Genomic DNA, 24930 nt, shown 5'->3' on the forward strand with positions numbered 1-24930 from the left:
TTTTAAAGTGAATTTATATTGAAATACAAACAAAATATAACATATGAAACTGAACATAACCATAAAAAAATGTTTAACTTCAAAATTTATAATACTCCACATGAAATCATTTTTTCCCCTCTTACAAAGTGGCAGGATAGAGTACATAACTGGAGGACAAGATTCAGCATTATACATAAAAATTGGAAAAACTGTTTTCCCCCCAAATGTTTCGCTGTCAACTGCCCAAATATTCTCACATTTCAAGTTGCAATAAAAATGCAATTGCTTTTACAAAATTCTACTAAAATTACAAATATGTAAAAATCAGATGTCTTTTTTGTAAAGTTTTCATATCGTGACAATACTGTATTTAAATCACATTGTACAGGAAAGTACAAGGATTTCTAGTTTACATTTCCAGGAGATTGAAGATAAAAACATCACAATTTGAATTTTTACAAGGAGAATAAATTCAAAATTATATATTTGTACAGAATATTTACATGGAGAAAAAAGAACTTTCAAATCAAATCACTGTTTCTATTTTGTTCATATTTTGAAATAAATGATTTGAAAAATAAATCAACATTTTCTTTAAAAAATTATTCATTAATATTATATTCTATCTTTCAAAAAAATTTATATTCATATATTACACCCAGAAGTGTCCTATATTAATGGAATTAAATGTTTTCCCATCAAAAAATGCCAATTAGGAGTCTGCAGAGACTCAAATCTACGCATAGACGTAGCATTGAAAAGTTCAGGAAGATCTATAGTATTACACATTTAATTTTGCCTTTTCCAGGTTTTCTTGGCCCGTTACTTGCCTTGCTTTCTGTCTGTTTACGATTTCTTATCTCTCGCATCAAGTCAAAGAATACCTTAAAAATAAAAATAGCTATATTAAAATAAAATTTGCATTAATGAAAGTATTTTATAGCTAAAAACATTTTAAAAATTCCTAATCAGCAAAGTATTTAAGCAGTTTTGATTAAATTTTGTTTTTAAATTTTCATTATTATGTAACAAAATATAAAAGTCATCTAATACTTTCAAAATACTTGATAAATTATATTGTATTACACATCTGCTTTCTTAAAATGTAAATCTGAACTATAAGAAAAGAAATTTAGATTAAAAAATATATAAAGTTTATACCAATGGTTCTCAATCTTTTTGGGCTCACAGAACACTTGAAAATTAAATGTTAAAGCATATTTTAAATATTACAGAACTGGCCAACAAGTTGATTGTAATTTCTACTTTCAGTTGAAATCAAAGTATCAAAATTTTTTTTATGTTATCATATTAACCTGTGGTTAATTATACCAACAAAAATCTCTACTCCATTTTTTTTAATATTTGAAATTTATAATTGTTTCTTCATATTATCAAATCTACTGGCAACTTGTAAATTAGAAAAAAATATTTATTTGTTATAGAAAGAAATTTACTTGTTGTGCAAAGATTTTTTCATTATTAATAAATCCAGTCTAACTATTATATTTTTCTTTTCCATATTTCATCCTAATTTTTTAAACTGTATTGCTTTAGTTATTGTTGAAATCATGGTGAAAAGTAGTATTTTTTGTACTTCTTAGTTATGTGGAAATTTACTACCGCACAAGCACTCATGCAAGTTACTACTTCATAAATGTTTATCATTTAAGTCACCATAATTAGCCTACCATAAATCATTAATATCTAATTATAAATTTACATAAAATTACTCTAAGTAAAACCAAAATGCCAAATTATCAGACTATTATATGGCTAAGTTGATGATTAGGAACTAATTTTGTCTTTCCTCTAGACCAGTGATTCCCAAACTTTTATGAACCACCCCCTTGGTTCCATAAAATTATATCCAACACCCCCAACCATACCCTAACACCACCTAACTCATTTTCTCCTGTGTGAGGAGGGCTTGAAAATATTTTTAGAAAATCTTTTCTATGAAACTCACACTTTGTGTCCTTACCATATATTGTTTTCCACATCTGATAACCATTAAATGCAACATTTCTTCTTACCCATTTTAACACGAAAAGGGAAAGTTTTCAGTGATCCCAACCATTGCTTATTGTCACTATTCAGTACCTGTCCCCAGTGCATCCCTGCTAGCCACTTCCTCCTTTTCACCCCCTGGATTTACTCACAACCCACTTTGAGAACCAGTGCTCTAGACAAATTAATTAGTTTCTAATAATTAACTTAGCCATATGATAGCTTGATAATTTGGACTTTGGCTTTACTAATAAGTTGGGTTTAGAGATGCTGTTGATATTCTGATTAAGATAGTTGCAATAATATATTCTTTCAGAACCAAGAGAGCTTTTAATACCAGCTTCACAAACTCACTTTACAGCCTACTGTAAAGTCTACTGTAAAATTATGTAAGGAAACATTTGGTAACTTGAATAAAGTTTTTGATAACATTCTTATTTGATACTGCATATTTAGAATATGACAACAAAATTATGATAGTTCAAACAATTACTAAACTTTTAAATTTTTTTAAGAAAAGCATTGTTTTTAGTCAGATGTTTAATATCTATTGAGTATAAATTATTTATATACTATCAAGATGCAAAACTATGAATGGACACTGTGCTCAAAATGGTGTAACATATTTCAAAGAGAATGCAAATAATTTTGTTCATTATAATGAGTAATGTTTTCTAACAAGCTTATATGCAAAACTTTTAAACAAACAATGACAGTCTTAATTTACTAAAGATAAGACAGAAATTACTTATTAAAATTCAAAAGGTGTATTTATCTAAAAAAGACAACAATATCAGTACAATTTTCCTTCATTTCTGTATTTGTCTTCCATTGTTTTATTACTAGTAATATATAGTATTTATAAATGTTTTTGATTATTCATAAAAATATTTGCACTATTGCCCACATCTATAGAAACTCTTCTAATTATTGATAACCTCTGATAATGGTGTGTACAGTCCTAACACTAGTAGACAAAATATCAGTTATTTCATGTATGGAAATTTTCTTATTTTCCAAACTTAGATTAAATTTCATTTCCCATGATGTAAATTGAGACTAAAAATGAACAACCAGGCCATGCATAATCTTTAATAAAATTATGGCCTTTATTTTTTAAGTTGTTAATCCACCTATAAAAAACAAATAATTTTTTTAAACAAATAATGATCTCTCTAAACTTTTCATCATTTCATAAATATCTTTTACTTTAAGCATTAACAAAGGCCTGCATGTTTTGAAAATATAATCAGAGAGTAGAACAGCCATTTTGTTTATTACTTTGCACACTTGATAGTTACAAATATAATGTGTTGATATTGTATTGCCCAATGTTTGTTCTGCTTATTTAAATAACTTAAAAAAACAAGTATAAATATTTTTCACTTTATTTATTGAATTATCCTCATACTTAAATAACTGTAAAATATTAGAATTTTTTTATTGTAATATTATATGAAACTCTTAAATTATTCAAAGTTGAATGTTATTAATTGATTTATAGAAAATCCAAAACACAATAAAGTTGACATAATAAAGTAAAGCAAACATTCATTCTAACTTCAGTTATTACATTTACTTCAATTTAATTGTGTCTAAGACTAAAAATTTAAAAATTAAACTTAATAAATCACATTTATGATACCAAGCAGACTGAATGTTCAAAATGTATTAATGAATTAATTTATTTTAACATACAATTATCAAATATACAATTAACAACAGAGTAATTTTTAATATTTGAAAATCAAAAAAGATATCTATTTTAAATCAGATCCAAGAAGAAAACTTACTTTATCAACATTGGCACGAGTCTTGGCTGATGTTTCTACATAAGGAACATTCCATTGTTTAGCACGATTTTGAGCTTCTTCTAAAGAGACTTGTCTTCTATCATCTAAATCTGCTTTATTACCAACCAAGAGGAATGGTATGTTATCATCACCTTTCACTCTAAGAATCTGCTCCCTTTAATAATAAATAATCAGTTTTTTAACACTTTTTAAATGATAATATTTAAGAATAATTAGAAACAAGTTTAAGTTCATAAAGTAATTTAATTATAAGCACATACAGGTATGCACTGCTTAACAACAGCAGTTCCTTAATTTATAACTGAGCTGAAAAATTTTTAGTTGTCTGACTTTTCTGTATATCATATGGATGTACTTATGTATCTAAACATATTGTTTTTAATAAAAATATAAAGCAATAGAACACTATCAAATTACTTTATATACAGGTATATATACAGGGTAACTTATGCAAATTTTGTCAAATAAATTATAATGTTCAATATGACCAATACAACACACCATTAAATTCTACAGACATGTACTGTACTAACTTATACTATTGAAAAATGAAATGCTGACACCAATTATCAAAGAACTGCTTTATTTTTTTATTTATTTTTTTTAAATAAAAATATTTAAATTGTTCATCCAAAATGCATATTGTGAACACTAGGTCCAAGCCCTCTTTGGTTGTTCTAAAATATGAACATATAAGTTTTTACAATACAATAAAAATATATCCATATAATGTGAGAATGGTTGTATTTTTATTCTATTGTAAAAATTACAGTTGACCCCCTATAACATGGGTTCCTATAGTTCGGATTCCTATATCACGACGAAAAAATTGTGACAGTATTCAAACAAACATGCTAAAAAAACTCGTATAATTCGGTAAAACGTCATCGCCAACTCGTGTTGTGACAGGATTGGTCGAATCTAGACCAATAGCAGATATTGTACAAACCGTTGAGTTTAAACGAACAGCGAACCTACTAAACACCATTTATTACTTAACGTCTATAAAAATTATATTTACATTAATGATGTCTCCAAAGTTCAGCGAATTTTTCGCAAAAAAAAATAATTTATCAGGAAGAATGCAAGCGCCATTCGATGACAAGCTCCACAACGAAAACAAGCTTAAGCAATGGCGTAGTCGAATGGTGCACGCTCGGTAAGTAATCCTACAATTTTTTGTTTATAGCATAGTTTATCTGGATTATTCCCAAAAAATTATACCTATTTTGGAAATGTTGAGTCAAATTAGTCTAGAATCGATTAATTTTATGGAAGAAAACCTTTCAAACAGCCGTAGTCCATAAACTGCATACGTGCTGGGCTGTGATTGGCTTATGTATTTAAGGACTCTTAGAACATCAATTCCATAAAGAACGGAACGTATCTACTGTGTTATAGGGGGTCGACTGTATTTGCAAATATCATTGTGTCACATGATTCAGCAGATTCCAGATGTGTTCAATAGTATTCAGGTTGGGAGACTGGCCCTTGGAAGCTTGTGAATGCCTTGTGTTCCCAGCCATTTCCAGGTCTTTTCGACAGTGTGTCAAGGAGCTTCATTGTCCACAGAGTGAATGTTTTGTCAATTGGCTCATCAAAGAATATTGAAGACTCTTCTCCAACATGACAATGTATTTTTCAGAATTAATGTTGTCTCATGCATTTTCTGGCATTCCCAATGTCTATTTTCTTATGGGTTGTCTGTATATGTACTATGTATTGAACTTCTAAAATCATTTTTGTGAATTGAAAAAAATTTACTGCTGTGATTAGTTTCAATTATTATGTATAATGCATACAAATTTTTTTTCAAATGTACCTAATAAAAAAATTGATAATTTTGTAATAATGTTTTGTGCAGTTTGTAGAAGATTATGAACCAACTAAAGCAGATTCTTATCGTAAAAAAGTAATGCTAGACGGAGAAGAAGTTCAGATAGATATATTGGATACAGCAGGTCAAGAAGATTATGCAGCAATAAGAGATAATTACTTTCGTTCAGGAGAAGGCTTTCTTTGTGTTTTTTCTATCACAGAACATGAAAGTTTTTCTGCTACAATGGATTTCAGGTAATAAATAAATTTTATTATTAGAATGACTTAAGAAGACTGCCAAATAATTGATACTTTTTTCATTATTTTAAAATGCTTGATGTTTATTACATCAAATGATCAAATTATTATAAAATACTAGCAGATAAGCCCGGCATTGCTTGGGCAAAAAGTAACAATAGCGAAGATTAAGATAATTACATTACAGTCAATCTTACCTGTTTTCACAGAACGCAAGAATTAGGTTATCCTGTTTGCAGACTAATTAGAAAATTTTTAGATGGGTCTAAAATTATGTTCGATTTAACGCAAAAAACCGCATCTGCGCCTGTAAATTTTGCACGTTGTTTTCTCTTAACACTTCCATTGTTGAAGCCTTAATCCTGTCCCTTTCCCTGTGGGGAGGGATTTCGAAAAATCCCTTGTTAGTGTGCATTCTCATGGTGTGCCCTAACTGTGTACCAAACTTCAAGTTTCAACTCCTAACCGTGCTGAAATGCTCTCAATGAAATGCTCGNTAACAAGGGATTTTTCGAAATCCCTCCCCACAGGGAAAGGGACAGGATTAAGGCTTCAACAATGGAAGTGTTAAGAGAAAACAACGTGCAAAATTTACAGGCGCAGATGCGGTTTTTTGCGTTAAATCGAACATAATTTTAGACCCATCTAAAAATTTTCTAATTAGTCTGCAAACAGGATAACCTAATTCTTGCGTTCTGTGAAAACAGGTAAGATTGACTGTAATGTAATTATCTTAATCTTCGCTATTGTTACTTTTTGCCCAAGCAATGCCGGGCTTATCTGCTAGTATTTTATAATAATTTGATCATTTGATGTAATAAACATCAAGCATTTTAAAATAATGAAAAAAGTATCAATTATTTGGCAGTCTTCTTAAGTCATTCTAATAATAAAATTTATTTATTACCTGAAATCCATTGTAGCAGAAAAACTTTCATGTTCTGTGATAGAAAAAACACAAAGAAAGCCTTCTCCTGAACGAAAGTAATTATCTCTTATTGCTGCATAATCTTCTTGACCTGCTGTATCCAATATATCTATCTGAACTTCTTCTCCGTCTAGCATTACTTTTTTACGATAAGAATCTGCTTTAGTTGGTTCATAATCTTCTACAAACTGCACAAAACATTATTACAAAATTATCAATTTTTTTATTAGGTACATTTGAAAAAAAATTTGTATGCATTATACATAATAATTGAAACTAATCACAGCAGTAAATTTTTTTCAATTCACAAAAATGATTTTAGAAGTTCAATACATAGTACATATACAGACAACCCATAAGAAAATAGACATTGGGAATGCCAGAAAATGCATGAGACAACATTAATTCTGAAAAATACATTGTCATGTTGGAGAAGAGTCTTCAATATTCTTTGATGAGCCAATTGACAAAACATTCACTCTGTGGACAATGAAGCTCCTTGACACACTGTCGAAAAGACCTGGAAATGGCTGGGAACACAAGGCATTCACAAGCTTCCAAGGGCCAGTCTCCCAACCTGAATACTATTGAACACATCTGGAATCTGCTGAATCATGTGACACAATGATATTTGCAAATACAGTCGACCCCCTATAACACAGTAGATACGTTCCGTTCTTTATGGAATTGATGTTCTAAGAGTCCTTAAATACATAAGCCAATCACAGCCCAGCACGTATGCAGTTTATGGACTACGGCTGTTTGAAAGGTTTTCTTCCATAAAATTAATCGATTCTAGACTAATTTGACTCAACATTTCCAAAATAGGTATAATTTTTTGGGAATAATCCAGATAAACTATGCTATAAACAAAAAATTGTAGGATTACTTACCGAGCGTGCACCATTCGACTACGCCATTGCTTAAGCTTGTTTTCGTTGTGGAGCTTGTCATCGAATGGCGCTTGCATTCTTCCTGATAAATTATTTTTTTTTGCGAAAAATTCGCTGAACTTTGGAGACATCATTAATATAAATATAATTTTTATAGATATTAAACAATAAATGGTGTTTAGTAGGTCCACTGCTCGTTTAAACTCAATGGTTTGTACAATATCCGCTATTGGTCAAGATTCAACCAATCCTGTCACAACACGAGTCGGCAATGACGTTTTACAGAATTATACAAGTTTTTTTTAGCATGTTTGTATGAACACTATCGCAATTTTTTCGCCGTGATATAGGAATCCGAACTATATGAACCCGTGTTATGGGGGGGGTCGACTGTACCTGTTTCTTGTGGAGAACTTTTAGATTGTTTGCATGCTGAGTGGGCCAACAAGCCAAGATAGCAGAACTCATTAATTCCATGCCTGAATGGATTAAGACTTTGTGGTTTTAATATGTATATATGTGGCACTTGGATCATAGGGACATTGTGAAATAAAAGAGAGTAAATAGACACCCGTATTTTTAGATACTTATGGGTTGTTTCTGTATATGTTGCAGACATATTGAATAATTAGACATTTTATAAACCTGCCTAAGCAAATTACAAAATGCTGACATTATCAAATTCATTATTCATTGTACAATATGATAAATATTGATATTTTAGGCAAATTAAATTCTTTTGACTCCTATTAGTCATATTGTATGTTCTGAATTTGATGAAATAATGACTGGCAATTTTCAGGCATTTTGTGTAACAGTTTGCATTTGTTGATTACCCACTACAAAACCAAATTAAACTCAATTTTTTTTTGTAAACAATACTACATTAAAATATTACAAAATATTTGAGTGTACAAAATAGTATTCTTGCCAGAATTTTTTGCCAGATGGTCAATAAAAACTGCCAGGTGGATCTCTCTCCTTAAATAAATAACATTATTCTATCTTGAACAAGATTATTGTCAACAGCTTTGATGTTGGTGAAATGTTATCATTTTGGCTACTTTTTTTTAAAACAAAGTAAATTATTCTGAATTGATTTTGATGTTGCTTATTTAGGAATTTTTATTAATTTTCAATAAAAAAATTGTTCACATTATGCAAGTACAAACAGAACAATGCTATATTATTTTTATGTTAAAAAAAGCACTTTTGCCTATTTAAGGCTTTATCAATTATGCAATATTTGAAAAAATTCATCAGTACAATTTTCTAAAAATTAAATTTTTTAATGTTTTTCAAATCGTATTCCAAAAGAAAAATTATATGACATGTCAGAATTCACATTTTTTAAAAATTTTAATTTACTGTACATGGGTGAAAATATTTTAAAGATATTCACAGAGGTGTTAATTGATCTGTTTGAAAGAACATGTATTTATTTAAAGTTTGAATGTGTTCTGGTAAAGATACATTAAAGTTTGGATTGAACTACACTCAAGAAAAGTCAACTTTTCCAAACACACACTTCTTAAAAATTTTTGAAGAAAAATCATCCAGGCACCTGGCAAAACAAGCCTGGGGAAAACACAAATGTAATACATAATGACATAAAACAAAATATGCAACTTATATACAAAAACACAAAAATTAAGACAATAATCAATCTTAACACTTCATTATCAACTTTTGTTCATCAATTAAATGCTGATCATGTTGATAGTAATTTTACTCATAATGGATAAATTGGATTTTCTGACAACAATATTACTTGAACTATGTAATCATTATTTGATTGATTATGATTGAGCTTGATATGCAATTGAATTAGTTAGCATGTTAAGCAACCATGAACAAAATTGACAGATAAATAAAGCTTAGACATCTAACACTACACTGATGAAATTAATTAGATTCTCAAAATTTTTGTGTGGTCTAGCTTGGATACATGAAGAGCTGTCATTTGCTAGAAAAGAAAGTGAAATTAAAACTATTAATGTTATAATAAGTAAAAAGTAACTACAGTGGCACCTCATATTTCAAATCTAATACATATCAGGAGGCTGTTCAAACTATGAAATCATTTGAAATCTGAATCAATTTTTCAATTAGAAATAATGGAAAGTGAATTAATCCATTTCCAGATGCCAAACAATACTCATTTTAAGCAACACACAACACCGGGGTGTAGTAAAAAATGTACTCTATAAACAGATGACATGTGTGCAGAGAAAAAAAACAAAAGAGAAAATTTACCACTAACGTTTTCGAACTCCCAAGTTGTTCTTTAGGTGTTAAATGGAATTTCTGATAAAACATAAAACACTTGGAATACGAGCATTTGAAGATTCGTTCAAATCCGATGCTGAAAAAATATTTGTCATGTCGCGCATGCGCATTCATATGGCTAGCAGATCTTGAATTTAAGGATCAATGTCAATCAGTGCCTACCAGGCTACCAACAAAACCAATTCCTCTTTATAATTGATGCAAGTGGCGATAAGGCTAGATTTATATATGTGAACAGACTCCAACAATCTTAGGTGTTCCATGCGGGGTGAAGTGAGGACAAGCTTCACAATGTCTGGATCCGCGGTGTATGTGGCAAGGGCAGTGGTATTTCTCACATGTTGTATGTCCGCGAGGTGCTCCTGTAATTTGACTCCCAAGGAGTGCTTAGTCGAGCCGATGTAAATGAGGTCCCTACCAAACCTGTTGTCCCTAATAGGGATACTGTATATGCCAGGGAGTCTGTTCTGGTTGGGAGGTCCTTCCCATTGCAGAAGATATCTAAGATGGTCAGACACTCCTGAACATGATCTGAATGCGGCATTTCTTGGTGATCTCAGTACATAATGATTTTATGTATCGATAAAATGTGATAGGGACCCATTCTTCCTCATCGGGCTGGTTGTCCCTCCACATGTCAACCATGATGGTGAGTTCTGAGCATGTGTGGTGATACCGTTCAATCAATTTATGGGTAAGCTTGGGATACCCACGTGTGGAGGCTATGCGCTGTATAAGCATTAATTCAGTGGCAAGAGCTAGTGGAGTAGACAAATGTGTAAATGCCCTCTTAATTAAAGTGCTGTATGCTGCAATCTTATACAGAAAAGGGTCACATGACCCCACCGGTATGTACACGGACATCAAACCTGGTTTACAGAAAACAGGTGTGTGGATGCCCGACCCCTCTGCTCTTATTTATGTCAAAATGTAGTTTGAAAAGTTCTGTTTAGGAAATTTTAAACTAAATGATACAAAATGTATGGGGTGTACAAAAGCTGTCAGCAAAAAAAAAAAAAATTATAGGAAGAACTTATTTAAAATTAACAGACAATATATATAACAAAAACACCAAAAATAAAGCAAAAAAAGCACAGAAAACACATGATCATGACACAAAAGTAACAGACATCGGTGTGTAACAGAAGTATACTTCGAGTACATTTTTTCACAGTTGAACTCCAAATGTTTTATTCCCATGTTTCTAAAGTTTTCAACACATTACTTGTATTTCTGTACTTTTGATACATGTACTGTACTCGATCAGATTATACAAGGAGTTGACAACCTGCAGCTCTGGAGTCACATGTAATATTTTCATCCATCTGCTGCAACTCCCTGTGGCTTTAGAAAATAAATAGCAAATATTTAATTTGAATTTATTTAATTTTAATTCATTAGTTTTTTTAAATGTAATTCTAAATTTGAAGAGTATTGTGCTCTTGTAGCATTAAAATAAAGCATATTTAATTTTTTTGGTCACTCAAAATATGCATCACAACTGGCAATGTGCAATTTGTAGAGCTTTTAAACTCCAGGTAGGCAAACTATGATAAATCATAAAAAAGGAAAATTTCTTAATGCCACGTAGCATTAAATGTTCTGAAGAAAACAGAACATTTAATGCTACGTGGCAGATTTATTTGCTTTTAGTGCTGATGACAATGGCTTACCAGTATGCTTGATATGTGGTGAGAAGTTGTCAAATAACCAAAAGTCAAATGTTGCAAGACATTTCCACAATAAACACAGTCTTTGCTGAAAAATATCAGAATGGAGATGAGAGGAAAAGAAGCTGTTTCAAACTGATACAGAGGATTGATCAGATCAAATATCATTTCAAAAAGTGAATCCAGTCTGCAAATTCAACTACATATGCCAGTTTTGTTCACTACAGGTGGATAATTTAAGTTCATTTTTTATTTCATAAATACAACGTAAACTCAAAGGATTTTATTTGACAGTAATCTTCAAACCAATGTCTTTTTTGAGTTCAAAATGTTTTATTGCATGCAGAAATAAAGTTTTGTTTTCTCTTTAGCAGTTTATTTCATAAAGGCAGCACAATAGTTTTTAAAAGCATAGTATAAAAGTAAAAAAAAGTATATAAAATGTTAGCTTCATTTTAGACGTCAAAAAGGTTTTCTGGCTCCCAGTGTTTTCTTTTCTATGGAAAATAGCTCCAAATGGCTCTGAGCATTTAAGGTTGCCAACCCCTGAATTATATTAATAGCAATAAATTTAATTAATTCAAGAGTAACACTTATGACAAATTTTGATAAAGTATTTTGCATGTATCAATAGTTTCAATAAAACTAACAATTTCACAAAAAGCTTTTATTCTTAACTTTATGGCAATGCAATTGTTGATCAAAGTGTTTCTAAACTTTTGGAAAGGAGTTTTATATACAGTTGAATATATAATAATTTTAAGTAGGAAAAACTTTCCACTAAGAAATCAAGTCAAGATCTTTCTAGATAAATAGATTTGAACATGCATACCCTAATCTTAAAATTAGGATTTTGTTAACATATAAAATTGTATTTACTTGAATATGAGATACTTTTACAGATAAATATTTTTAACCACAAAAGCTTATTTGATGAATTTTCCTTAAAAATAAATTCATGTACAATTAAACCTTCCGATATTTTAAACTAACCATTTTCAAATGTCTTACCTCATCGTACATAAACTGTAAGGTTAATGCTGATTTTCCAACACCACCACTTCCAACCATAATAACTTTATGCAATGCAGGTTGAGCATTTTTCACTTTTGACATTTTATATTTTTAAATATTCAAATGCAGAAATCCTGGAAAAAAGAGAAAGTTCATATAAATGTAGCAATATTACAATTTACAAAGCCAAGAATTATAAAGAACAAATTAAGTTAATGTAATATGAGTTTTACCAAAAAATGGCTGGTCTATAAGCAATAAGAATAGATATTAGTCTATATAAACAAACTTTATATGAGAGAACAGTCATATTTTATCAAACTTCTGCAATGAATGTTTATATTTTATTCATAAAATAAACAATAATAAACTAAAAAACAATTATTAAAATAATATAAAATCTAGAAAAAGACTAACATGGCAACCAAATATGGAATTTTTTGGAGTTATACAATGTGTCCCAATGCCAGACTTATCTCTGGTTGTAATACCATATTTACTCAAATCTAAGACACATTAATTTCTACATGTTCACTCAGATTTTTTTTAAATAGACAACTTGAGACAAATTTGTCTCAAGTTATTTAATATTTGCATCTTACATTTGAGTAAATATAATAGATACAAGAGTTTGAAATTTTGGTATACTAATAGTTCTAAAAGCTGCATTTTCACATACTATTTTGATAACTTTACAATTTCAAATGGCAACCCATAATCCAACAGTGCTATCAAATTTGAATTCAAATGAAACATTCAAAAGTTATAATTGAAAAAAACTATATGAGATTCTAATTGACTAAATTGAGTTAATTAAGGAATGAAAAAAAAATTTGTTTGCTCATTCCCTAATTCTCTTCAATTTCCGTGTTTCATTTAGTTATCTAAATCCATTCATTCAATTTCAATCTGATAGTACCATCAGATTCTACATTAAAAATCCTGTGTGCTATGAGTTAAGGGTTGTCATTTGAAATTTTAAAATTACAACTGTTTGATCTTAAAAATTCAAAAGATTAAATAATAAAAATATCATGTGAAAAAGCAGTTTTTAGTATACCAAAAGTTTTAAACTACATCTAATATGACCAGAAAAACTAGGCACAACCTTTCCGTGATATTCTGTATATCTATATACTGTGTATGTGGAAGTGCATGCATTTGTATATACATATATGCATATCTAAGCCAAATATATAAATCCAAGTAATTTTGGTTTTTTCAGACTTCAAACTTTAGTTTGTTTGCACAACAATACTATTTATTTCCTTTTTTTAATTAAAAAATTTCTTTAATTCAATTTAAAACAGCTATTAGTAATAAAATTAAAACCCTTCTTAAATCTTGCTACAAGGTTCAGTACGGACTTGTGCGATATGGTGTTTTTGCATTTACTGATGTGTTTTTACAGATCTCTTCTGTAAATAAACTGTACATAAAAACGTTATTGCACTAGTTATAATGATATCATTTGGTAGAGGTGTCCCAAAGAAAACTCAAAACACACAGCAAGAGAACTATTAGCCTTTGGCAAAAGAAATTACTTCTAAAATTCCCAACCTATTCTTTTTCTTCTATCTATCTTCACTGTATATTAAAAATTTGAATTCCTATTGAACAACATACTTTTGTTACATACTGCATTGTTAAAATCTGGCAGTGTGTATTCAGTGCCCGATTTTAACACTGCATAGCTAATTAATTAGCCATATAATAGCCTGATTAAAATCTAATATTTTAGTTTTTATTACTTAAAAATATAACTTACATTACAAAAGTTTTTTAAGTTAGATTTTTAAAAAATATATTGAAATTAAATATACAATTTCAATCTATAATATTAACTCTTAAGTGTTGTCTCTGAATACTAAAATTCAACCATTGTCAAAAATAAATTTCAATCTTTTTATTTAGGATTACTACATCAATCTTTTAAAAGAATTTCCTCTGATGTTAATATTAAAATGCTGGTTTACAAAAAATTAAATTAGATTAAAATAAAAAGTAATATATTATATTTTATTTAAAATTCATATATTGTTGATTACATTATTTTCTGTTTGTTTTAATTATCCATTCACTTTTAGCATTATGATTCATAACACTGAAGGAAGATCACAGTTCAAATGATTGTGAATCATTATTGATGTGAGAAACACTTCAAAAGATCCATTTAAGAAAAAACCAAGATCAATGTCCAAAATTAAAAATAATACTACTAAAAATTAACACTACTATTTCATAAATTTTATAATTGATCTGAGTAATATTAAGTTGGTTCACACCCCTGCACACACACGGTATCTAGTGTACATGTGTACACAAGTATTCCAAAATTTTCATATTTAATCAATAATTAATGCTATTTGATTATTTTTAATATAAAACTTCATTAAAATATTAAAATTTTTTACAATTAATTCACTTAATATTTCAATTTTAAATTCTATAAAAACAACAAAAAATATCCAATAGAAAATTGAAGATAACTGCATCTCAGTTTTAAAAATTAACATTTTATAATTATTAAATATCAGCCAATTTAAGTTTAAAACTTCTGATAATCAGCTGAAATCAATAATTAATGCATTCATAATTCACATTTTGAAAAATTGACCAAATATACACACACACACACACACACTAAAAATTCCCCCATCAAGCATGACAGACTACTTTCAATGAGAAAGTAGAGATTGAAGCAGTGATGTAGCGTGGGTGTCAGCCGCCAGGGGCAAAGGAAAATTTCGCCATCCCCTTATTTAGGTATCTCAATTTAAAAGACTAAAATTCAGTTTTGTCACAGAATAAGTAATGAAAAATTCTGAGCTAGTGTTGCACCTTTTTAAAATCGCTGACCTGGAGGGCAGGTGAGGTTTGTTCGAACAGAAGTTCCTGACACATGCGTAATGTCATTTTGCAATGCAAAGAATAATGTGCAGTGCATGCTGGTTCTAAATCAGTTACAGTTAAGGACTAGGGAGACTTGGGTAGGAGTAACATAAGTAACCTAGATGACTTAGCTCTATTGGATATTGGAGCTTTATACGAATATAAATGAATCTTACAAGCAAAATAATAAAAATAAAAAAAAAGATCGACAGGTCGCGCATGATATACTCGGACAAAAATTAACAGTTCACCTGGACAGTGAGTCAATTTCCAAACTGTCCGGGTGGTAACACTATTCTGTGCTCATTTTAATCAGTCCAAATTGTAGGTGCGACAAAACTATTAAATGAACTGGTTCAAATTTTTACAAGATATTATTATTATTATTATTATTTATTGTGAAATTTTGCTGCCCCCTAAAAGTGCAGCCCGAGGTGGGCCGCCCCACTATGCTACACCACTGGATTGAAGAATTGAGAAGAGTACAAATTTCAAGAAATTCAGGAAGAGTAGCTGATGTTTCTATAAATTAAGTAGCCTATAGCATAGTTAAAGTGTGATAATACATTTTAAATAACAGTCTCATTAGATCATTTCTTCTGATTGGATAATACCAGGTTGTTCAATAAGTTTTGTCATTCGATAAGAGGTGGCGCTACTAGGAGCGTCACTTTATTATTCTATAAATAGTACTACTATTTCATAAACATGTGTCAAGTTTCAAGTAGATCCGTCAACTCATTGTATATTTGCAGCTGTTCAAAGTCGACGTGTCATTGTATTTTTTTACGATGGAAAAAATCGAATATCGTGCAGTGATAAAATTCTTATTTTTGGAAGGTGTAGCACCAAAACAAATTCATGAACGATTGTTAAAAGTGTATAAGGACTCTTCACCTTCAATCAGAACAGTAGAAAGATGGGTTGCTGAATTTAAACGTGGTCGTACGAGTCTTGAAGACGATCCACGTGAAGGGCGTCCAAAAAGTGCATCAACACCAGAAATCGTAGCAAAAATACAGCATATGGTTTTGGAAGATCGTCGATTAACCGAGAGAGATTTAGTAGAAGCCCTAGGGATTTCGTTAGGCAGTGTGAGCAATATTTTGGCCGAAGTTTTGGGTTACAGAAAGCTGTGTGCACAATGGGTGCCGCATTCGTTAACTATGGAACAAAAACACATTCGAATGCAACTTTCTCAGCAACATTTGGAGCGTTTTAGAAAGGATAAAAAGGATTTTGTGCGTCGTTTCATCACTATGGATGAGACATGGGTCTACCACCATGATCCTGAATCAAAACAAGAGGCTAAAGAGTGGTGTGAACCCGGTACTTCGGCTCCGAAGCGTGTTAGGGTCCAGAAATCGGCCAAGAAGGTGTTAGCATCAGTTTTTTGGGATGCAAAAGGAATTTTGTTTGTGGATTACCTCCAAACTGGTAAAACAATAAACTCAGATTATTATTGTAACCTTTTGGACCAGCTAGATGTAAAAATTCGTGAGAAAAGACCTGGTTTAAAAAAGAAAAAAATCATTTTTCATCAAGACAACGCCCCCTCTCACACAGCTCAAAAAACCATTGCGAAAATCAGTAAATTAAAATACGAATTGTTGCAACATCCTCCCTATTCGCCAGATTTAGCTCCCTCTGACTTCTGGCTGTTCTCACATCTAAAAAAATTCATGCGTGGGAAACGATTTTCATCGAACAAAGAGGTAATAGCAGCCGTGGATGCGTATTTCGACAGTCTTCCGGATTCTCACTTTAGGGATGGAATCCATAAATTAGAAGATCACTGGAACAAGTGTATTGAAGTTCAGGGAGATTATATTGAATAATAAAATGTATTTCAAACCATAAAATCGTGTTTTTCTTATCGAACGACAAAACTTATTGAACAACCTGGTAGAATGTCGTGTGGCCACTATAAAAATTTTTTTCTTTTAATTAATTATCATAGAAGCGACATGATGCAGCTATTTTTTTTTTAATTTAAATTTAAAGAAGTTTAAAATACACAATTTGCTAAAATATTTAAAAATTTTAAACTTAAGGGAAATTCCATTGTCAAGCACGAACTACATGAGGCCACTGACGTCACTGTAACATAAGTGCTATCACCAATCTGAAATCAATAAAATATTTATTCTATAGCTAATATGTCCACAAAATAAGTAGCCTATACTTTCCATCTGAACACAAATCAAATATAATCAAAATTACATTTGGGTTGAAAAAAAATTGCAGGGGTTACAAAAATTCACACACACACACTACTGTGATCAAAAACTATCAGGAATACAGTAATTCATTTAAATTGTGTATGGGCAAGAGAGTATTGTTGTCATTTTTTTTTTTTGCCATTTGGTATGACTTTCAATGACATCTAGGGCAATGCAAACATCATAGTCTGTTTTTGTTTGCAAACAAACACTTGTTTTGAGCGTAAAGAATTTTTGCATTGACGATTTTACAAAATGTCAAGTATATGACTCCGACAATTTATCTCCTTGTGTCTGATCATCACCAAACATCAACAGGTTTTTGTTACTTAGAGACATGTCTCCAGGGCAAGAAATCACCTAGTCTGTCATGGCCTTTACATATACATAGCATTTACTAACAAAGTACTGATCATGTGAAATAACAACTTGCAGCTTAATGATAAAAGGACAATGTCCGGCTTATGCAAAATAAGAAAGTGGTCATTAACACAGCCTAACTGTAAACAGGCATTTTAATTGCAGCCAGAAAAATGTAATTTTGAACCTGATAAAAAATCGTTGTAGGAACACTGAAGGAAGATCACAGTTCAAATGATTGTGAATCATTATTGATCTGAGAAACACTTCAAAAGATCCATTTAAGAAAAAACCAAGATCAATGTCCAAAATTAAAAATAATACTACTAAAAATTAACACTACTATTTCATAAATTTTATAATTGATCTGAGTAATATTAAGTTGGTTCACACCCCTGCACACACACGGTATCTAGTGTACATGTGTACACAAGTATTCCAAAATTTTCATATTTAATCAATAATTAATGCTATTTGATTATTTTTAATATAAAACTTCATTAAAATATTAAATTTTTTTACAATTAATTCACTTAATATTTCAATTTTAAATTCTATAAAAACAACAAAAAATATCCAATAGAAAATTGAAGATAACTGCATCTCAGTTTTAAAAATTAACATTTTATAATTATTAAATATCAGCCAATTTAAGTTTAAAACTTCTGATAATCAGCTGAAATCAATAATTAATGCATTCATAATTCACATTTTGAAAAATTGACCAAATATACACACACACACACACACACTAAAAATTCCCCCATCAAGCATGACAGACTACTTTCAATGAGAAAGTAGAGATTGAAGCAGTGATGTAGCGTGGGTGTCAGCCGCCAGGGGCAAAGGAAAATTTCGCCATCCCCTTATTTAGGTATCTCAATTTAAAAGACTAAAATTCAGTTTTGTCACAGAATAAGTAATGAAAAATTCTGAGCTAGNAGATATTTATCTTAATTATGAAAATATACTAGCATGTTTTTTAATTTTTGGAACCTAACCCTCCTTTTCGTATTAGTTCTTTGTTTCGTATAACACGGATTCGCATAACACGGCAATTTTTTGGAACGTAACTACCGTGTTATACGGGGGTTACCTGTATTTGCATTTATATACAGTAAATATTATATCTGAAAATTTATAAATATCTTTTTTATTAAATAATTTCAGCTGAGAAAATTTTTTATTGGAACTAAATGTTTCTGATAAAAATCTGTTTTATTTAGTGAATTTATAATGAAATAAAAAGTTTAAAATCAATAAATATGAAAACTTAAATAGCTATATTGCCTACAAAGTATTTGAAGATTGCAAAATGCATGATTCATGCTGAATAACTCAAAAATGAAATCTTTTTCTCAATACTATTCTAAAATATAGCTTTCATCAAAGCAAGTAATTTTTAATAACCAAAAAATATGAATTATGTCTGATTATGAAATAGTATTTTTTAAATTAATATCTTAATGATTACTGATGATATAAGAAAAAAAACATTAATATTTTTCCATTCTCATACTCATTGAAATTTTAGGCTATTTAAAGCAGATAAGTTTTTTTTTTTTTTTTTTTTAAATTAGTAAAGTTTTTGCTGTGTTTTAAGGTTGTTTTGGTGTGTTTGTTACTCTACACAGCAGCTGTAAATCAATTTTTTTTTTAATTTTTGACCATATATCAAGTACATACATATATAATTGATTCATAACAACCATTTAGACTGCTAAAATTAGCAGCCTGGCAATTTCAAACTCAATGGCCAGAAAGTTATAAAATATTACTTAACAAAATCTTATCACAAAACTTTATGCTGTAAATACAATCCAAAAGACCAAATGTCTTCAATAAATAGCTTGAGTACCTAGATAAAAGATGACATCACTATTGCTTATCCATGTGTGATAAATTCTTGAAATTTGATAATGTTGTACCTATATACTATATAACAATTATGTAAAAATTTATTGTCTTTTTGTCACTTAAACAGCAGAGTGCTATTTAGTGCACTGTACTGTAATAACTAACAATAAATAAAAAACAGTATATAATGGTTTATACCACTAAGCTAAATGCTAAATGTCTATATGTTAAAGTTGACAGATGAGGGCAAATGCCCAAAATGCATATTGACGTCTAAGATATTGCAGAATAGAGAGCAATGTAAAATATATATATATATTTTACATTGCTCTTTATTCTGCAATATCATATATATATATAAATTTAAATTACTCTATTCTATTCTGTTGTTCTATATTTTTATTGATGCATTAGAAATTTATACACTCAAACTTTTGTAAGCAGAAAGCAATTTAACTACACTTTTAAGTCACTTAAAATGACTAAATATACACATTTTCAGTTTCTTTTTCTGACATAATGCACCAGAAATGAAAGCAGTTGTTTTATATTTTGACCTATATTTTTTCAGTTTTTACATTGTCACTACACACATATACATACATACAAGCAGGTAAGCCTGGCATTGTTTGTACTTATTTTTTGCTTAGGCATTAAAATTATTAGATTATTTCATACTTCTAATCCTTATATATTATATAAATAAAATACTATAAGTATAAAGGTTATCTTAGATAAGGATTTATTACACCAAGTGACCAATCTAACAGATTTAAAAAAATTCTTTAAATTGTGTATGGTAGAAGAAAAAATTTTTTAAATGTATTAGATTGGTCATTTGGTATGATAAACCTTTATGTAAGATAACCTTCATAGTTATATAAATCAAATACTACAGTATGATATAACAAATATTAAAATGAAAACCATATAAAGAGTTTTGTTATTTCAGCCTACCATTGCCACATTTATCGTGATTTCAGATAAAATAGAGACTGTTCATTATTTTAAAAGTACTTTCAGTGATAATATCATCAAAACTGGCATATATATATATTGAGTAATGTTCTTTGTACGACACAGTTGAGTTGTAGAAAGGGTTTAAAGCAGAAAATGATAATCTACAGATATTAGTCTCAAATTTTCTAGGTCTAAAAAGAAGTTAGGCTGAACAGAAACAAAGCAATTTTGATTCTGACTGATCTGGGGTTGTATTCTGGTCATCATCTCTCATCTTTGAGAGAGAGTGTCTACATCACAAGCCAGTCATTGATTGGCTAGTCATTTGTTTAGTCTTGAGAGATCATTGCATCTCTCCAAATGCAATTCTGGATGACTTTCTCTTGAAGATTCTCTCATCTCCCAGAGACTAGTATATGATTGTCTTTCAACTGTACCCTCAATTTCTGTTATATCTAATATGGACAACTGAATGTTACTCACATTACACAAATGTATTAGAAAACACACATGTGAGGATCCGAATTCGGACTTTCCGTGTGTTTATATCATTACATCATAAGATCACATTGTAGCCATACTTTCATTCCATAACTGTCAACTTTTACACCTGGGAGCTAAACATCTGCTAAGTTCTCAGGCTTAATAACGACGCTTTCTCAGCACCTTTCGACCTAATATCTCCTTTTCAACAATCCAACATGAAGAACAGGACAACAACGTAACGCAGTCGTCGCCCGTCTTTTGGAAGAGAAGTTTCACCTGTACCTTGTCCTAAGTGCCTGAATATTAGGATATCTGTGAATCTATCATTTTATTCTACGTTTTTATATCCTACTAAAATATCAGAAAATATCATTGGAAAACATCGTACCATTGTCTAACACCTTTGCGAATACTGTACATTCTATCATTCTTACAGATACTTCCTCTACTGGATACCCGAACTGATATCTCAAACTTTATTTCCTTCACCAAGAACGCTCGAGAATCTCCAGCAAGACCACAAACAAGGTATTTATCGCCATGCGCAACTTATGTAAACTCTCTCTCTCACAAATCGGGGAAAAACGAAATATCACATAAAGCCAATATTTATTAAATTATAGAAATTATCAAAAAACTAGTCTATTTAAAATCGACATGTATGGCCTCTTGTTACCCATTAAACAGTTGTTAAGTTAACCTGTGCTGTCTCTCCCTTCTATCTCGACTCTGCTCCGTTACGCGACTGCTCACGTGACCTAAATAACGCGGCTTCTGTGTCGTCCAAGACGCGGTGGTGTCATCCTGACAGGGCACCAAAGAGGTACCAACCCTTCGGTCACACACACTATTTCAGAAAAGGATATTTTGAGATAGAGATAATGCTTATGATTTTTTTTAAGCAGCTACTCAGAAATGCCACAGACTCCATTTTTTTTAATAATTATTCTACATCAATTACTGAACAATTGAATATGCTGCTAATCTTATATGTTACTTCCAGCCATCTGTCTCTCTAAATAGTTTTTGAAATATTACCATCTAATTTCTTTTTAACTAAGTATGCACTTTCCTAACTAACTTAAGTTATTAAAATTTCTATTTGTTAAAAGAACATTACTCAAGACATTTTTGACATTGCAATATGTAAAAATGTTATCAAACAAAAACATATTTCTAAAAATTATGCACTTTATTTGAACTGTGTACTTTCCTTACCATGCAATCTATAATTTCATATGCTGCATTTTCAAAATTTTTATAATTTCATTGATTAAAATTCTATATTGTGTTGTGCATGCAGATAACCCAAACACGTATAATTAACCTAATAGAACAGTGTGACATCAAGAACAAAAATGAGATTGTTATGAATGACTAGAATTGCCTGTCTCAGACAAATTTCGTCTCTCATTTTGACATCATTCATTTCTGAAAGACGAGACAAGAGATAAGGGATCAGAATACGGCCCCTGGTTCATTTACCCAAAGCAGTTTGAACTCAACAGGACATAGTAATTCTGTTATAGAAGGTTCCCAGAATAAACAATGGCAAGCAGCTAAGTAAGCAAACCAATTTCATATTTAACTGATTGTACCAGTGGCTTTCTTACTTAAGCTATTTAACACTTAAGACTGACTTCCTATGAAACACAATCAAGTTTGCCAAGTTGAGTCACTTGTAGCCAGTTTGAAAAATTAAAAATGTTATTTTTATGATTTAGCTAGTTATTTTTTTTGGGTTATGTAAACCTATATTTGGTGGTATCAGCACTAATTTTGATTTAAAAAACATTCATTTTAATCATGTATAATAATTTATATGATTACTACAAATATATAATAAAATGTTTTGGTTTTATTTTTTTTGGAGTGCTGCAATGTATCACAAGTTGCTGCTGACAAAGCTTATTGTAGACAGAAAGTTCTGCTGAATTGTACACTTCATTATATAGGGTAATGTGGGTAAATATGTGAGCCTGAAAAATTGCAAATACAGTATGAGACAGTTGTGAAATTTGACTTAATCTATGTCTGATCTGTCCTGTACTAATACAAAATAAAGTTTATTTAGTGCTTTTAACATATAACTTTTCTGAATAAAAATGACTATGGTTTCATTGAGACTTTTTAATTTTTAAGAAACACTACAAAAATAGGTGCAAAAACTTTTCTGTCAGTTCAACTAACTTTTGCTCTGTATATGTCTGCAAAAGACATGGATATTTAATTAGAACTTTGTATGTAGTATATAAATGCAGCTTTCAGCTGCTAGTTGTTTTTATTGCATATATCAGGGCTTAAACTTTTTTATTGATGACCCCATTTATGATTGTGATTTTTTTCGCAACCCAAAATATATAAAATAAAGATATATACAAATTTGCAAAAACAATAATGATGTTTTACCACAGTTCATTCTTGTGTTACAATGGAACAGAGAAAACTGAATACACTGAAAAGCAACAACGCTACACTAGTTCACACTACAATCAGTGTTGCTGAATCGTTGTATCGCTGCACCAGAAGTGACACAAAGTGCAACTCACGAAACCTATGACACAAAGCATGCCATTTTCAAACTCTCACAAATTATTTTCAATATTTCGCATTAAATTCTCGCAACCCCAAATGGGGTCGTGACCCCTGGTTTAAGAAGCCCTGGCATATATCATCTTTTGTCTGAGTTTTGTGCATTTCAAAATGAGATAGAAAATGACACACACTTTAGGCAAAAAATGGCACACATCATAGGTAAAAAATGACACACCAGATTTTATTTACCAACCATTAATTTCCATGAAACTTTTTTTAAGTTCAGCCTGTTAACATTTTTGAAATGTAATAGGTCTATATCTAATTTAACCTTAATGTTAATACACAGAAAACAGCAGGACTATAGTTTTATTTTCTTCATTATTTTTATTCCATGCTAATTAAATAAATAATCAATTGTTCCTACAATGTTTTATTTTGGTGTAGGCCTATTTTATTTAGATTAGGCTAGTTATGTAAATTTTCTGTAATTAGTGGTAGGCTTATCACTTTTTCTATATAAATATCTCTTTTAATAGGCCATTATTTTTATCAGGCCATTGAATAAAGATTTGTGTGTTTCTTATTAATAATTCATTATAGGAAAGGAGAAAGAGTATTAGTTTGTCTTCTGCTGAAGGAGGGCACAGTGTATTTGAAATATTTGTGAAAAAGTGTATTTACTAATTTGTGTTATACTGTATTTTTCCCTTTTACTTCTCTCCTTTCCTATAGCCTACTGAATTATTAACCCAGTTTAGTTATCTTTTTATTCTTTACACATTTAATTTAGGCCTATACATATGTATTTACTATTAGTAATATAAAATGGTTGGTATCCTAATACAATAGAGTGTCGATTATTCGAATCAATTGGGGACTGGGGTTGTTCGGAAGATTATTCGAAAGGACCGGTTATTCGATGTTTCGAATAACCGGTTA

General features: G+C 30.2%; 1 protein-coding gene across 1 annotated transcript in view; it reads right to left on the minus strand.

Moving 5' to 3' along the window:
• Nucleotides 1-201: 201 nt before the first annotated feature.
• Nucleotides 202-24930, minus strand: part of LOC111618409 (ras-related protein Ral-A-like) — a 33780-nt gene continuing 9051 nt past the window's right edge. The window contains exons 2-5 of the mRNA XM_023359939.1: nucleotides 12674-12810; nucleotides 6790-6998; nucleotides 3786-3960; nucleotides 202-866 (exon numbers count right to left, since the gene is read on the minus strand). Coding sequence (XP_023215707.1) covers nucleotides 756-866; nucleotides 3786-3960; nucleotides 6790-6998; nucleotides 12674-12778 — 600 coding nt within the window. The 5' untranslated portion in view covers nucleotides 12779-12810 and the 3' untranslated portion in view covers nucleotides 202-755. The remainder of the gene's footprint in view (nucleotides 867-3785; nucleotides 3961-6789; nucleotides 6999-12673; nucleotides 12811-24930) is intronic.

The sequence above is a fragment of the Centruroides sculpturatus genome, unplaced genomic scaffold (assembly GCF_000671375.1).
Source record: "Centruroides sculpturatus isolate CEXI.00-Female unplaced genomic scaffold, Cexi_2.0 scaffold10, whole genome shotgun sequence".
NCBI classification, from domain to species: Eukaryota; Metazoa; Arthropoda; class Arachnida; order Scorpiones; family Buthidae; genus Centruroides; species Centruroides sculpturatus.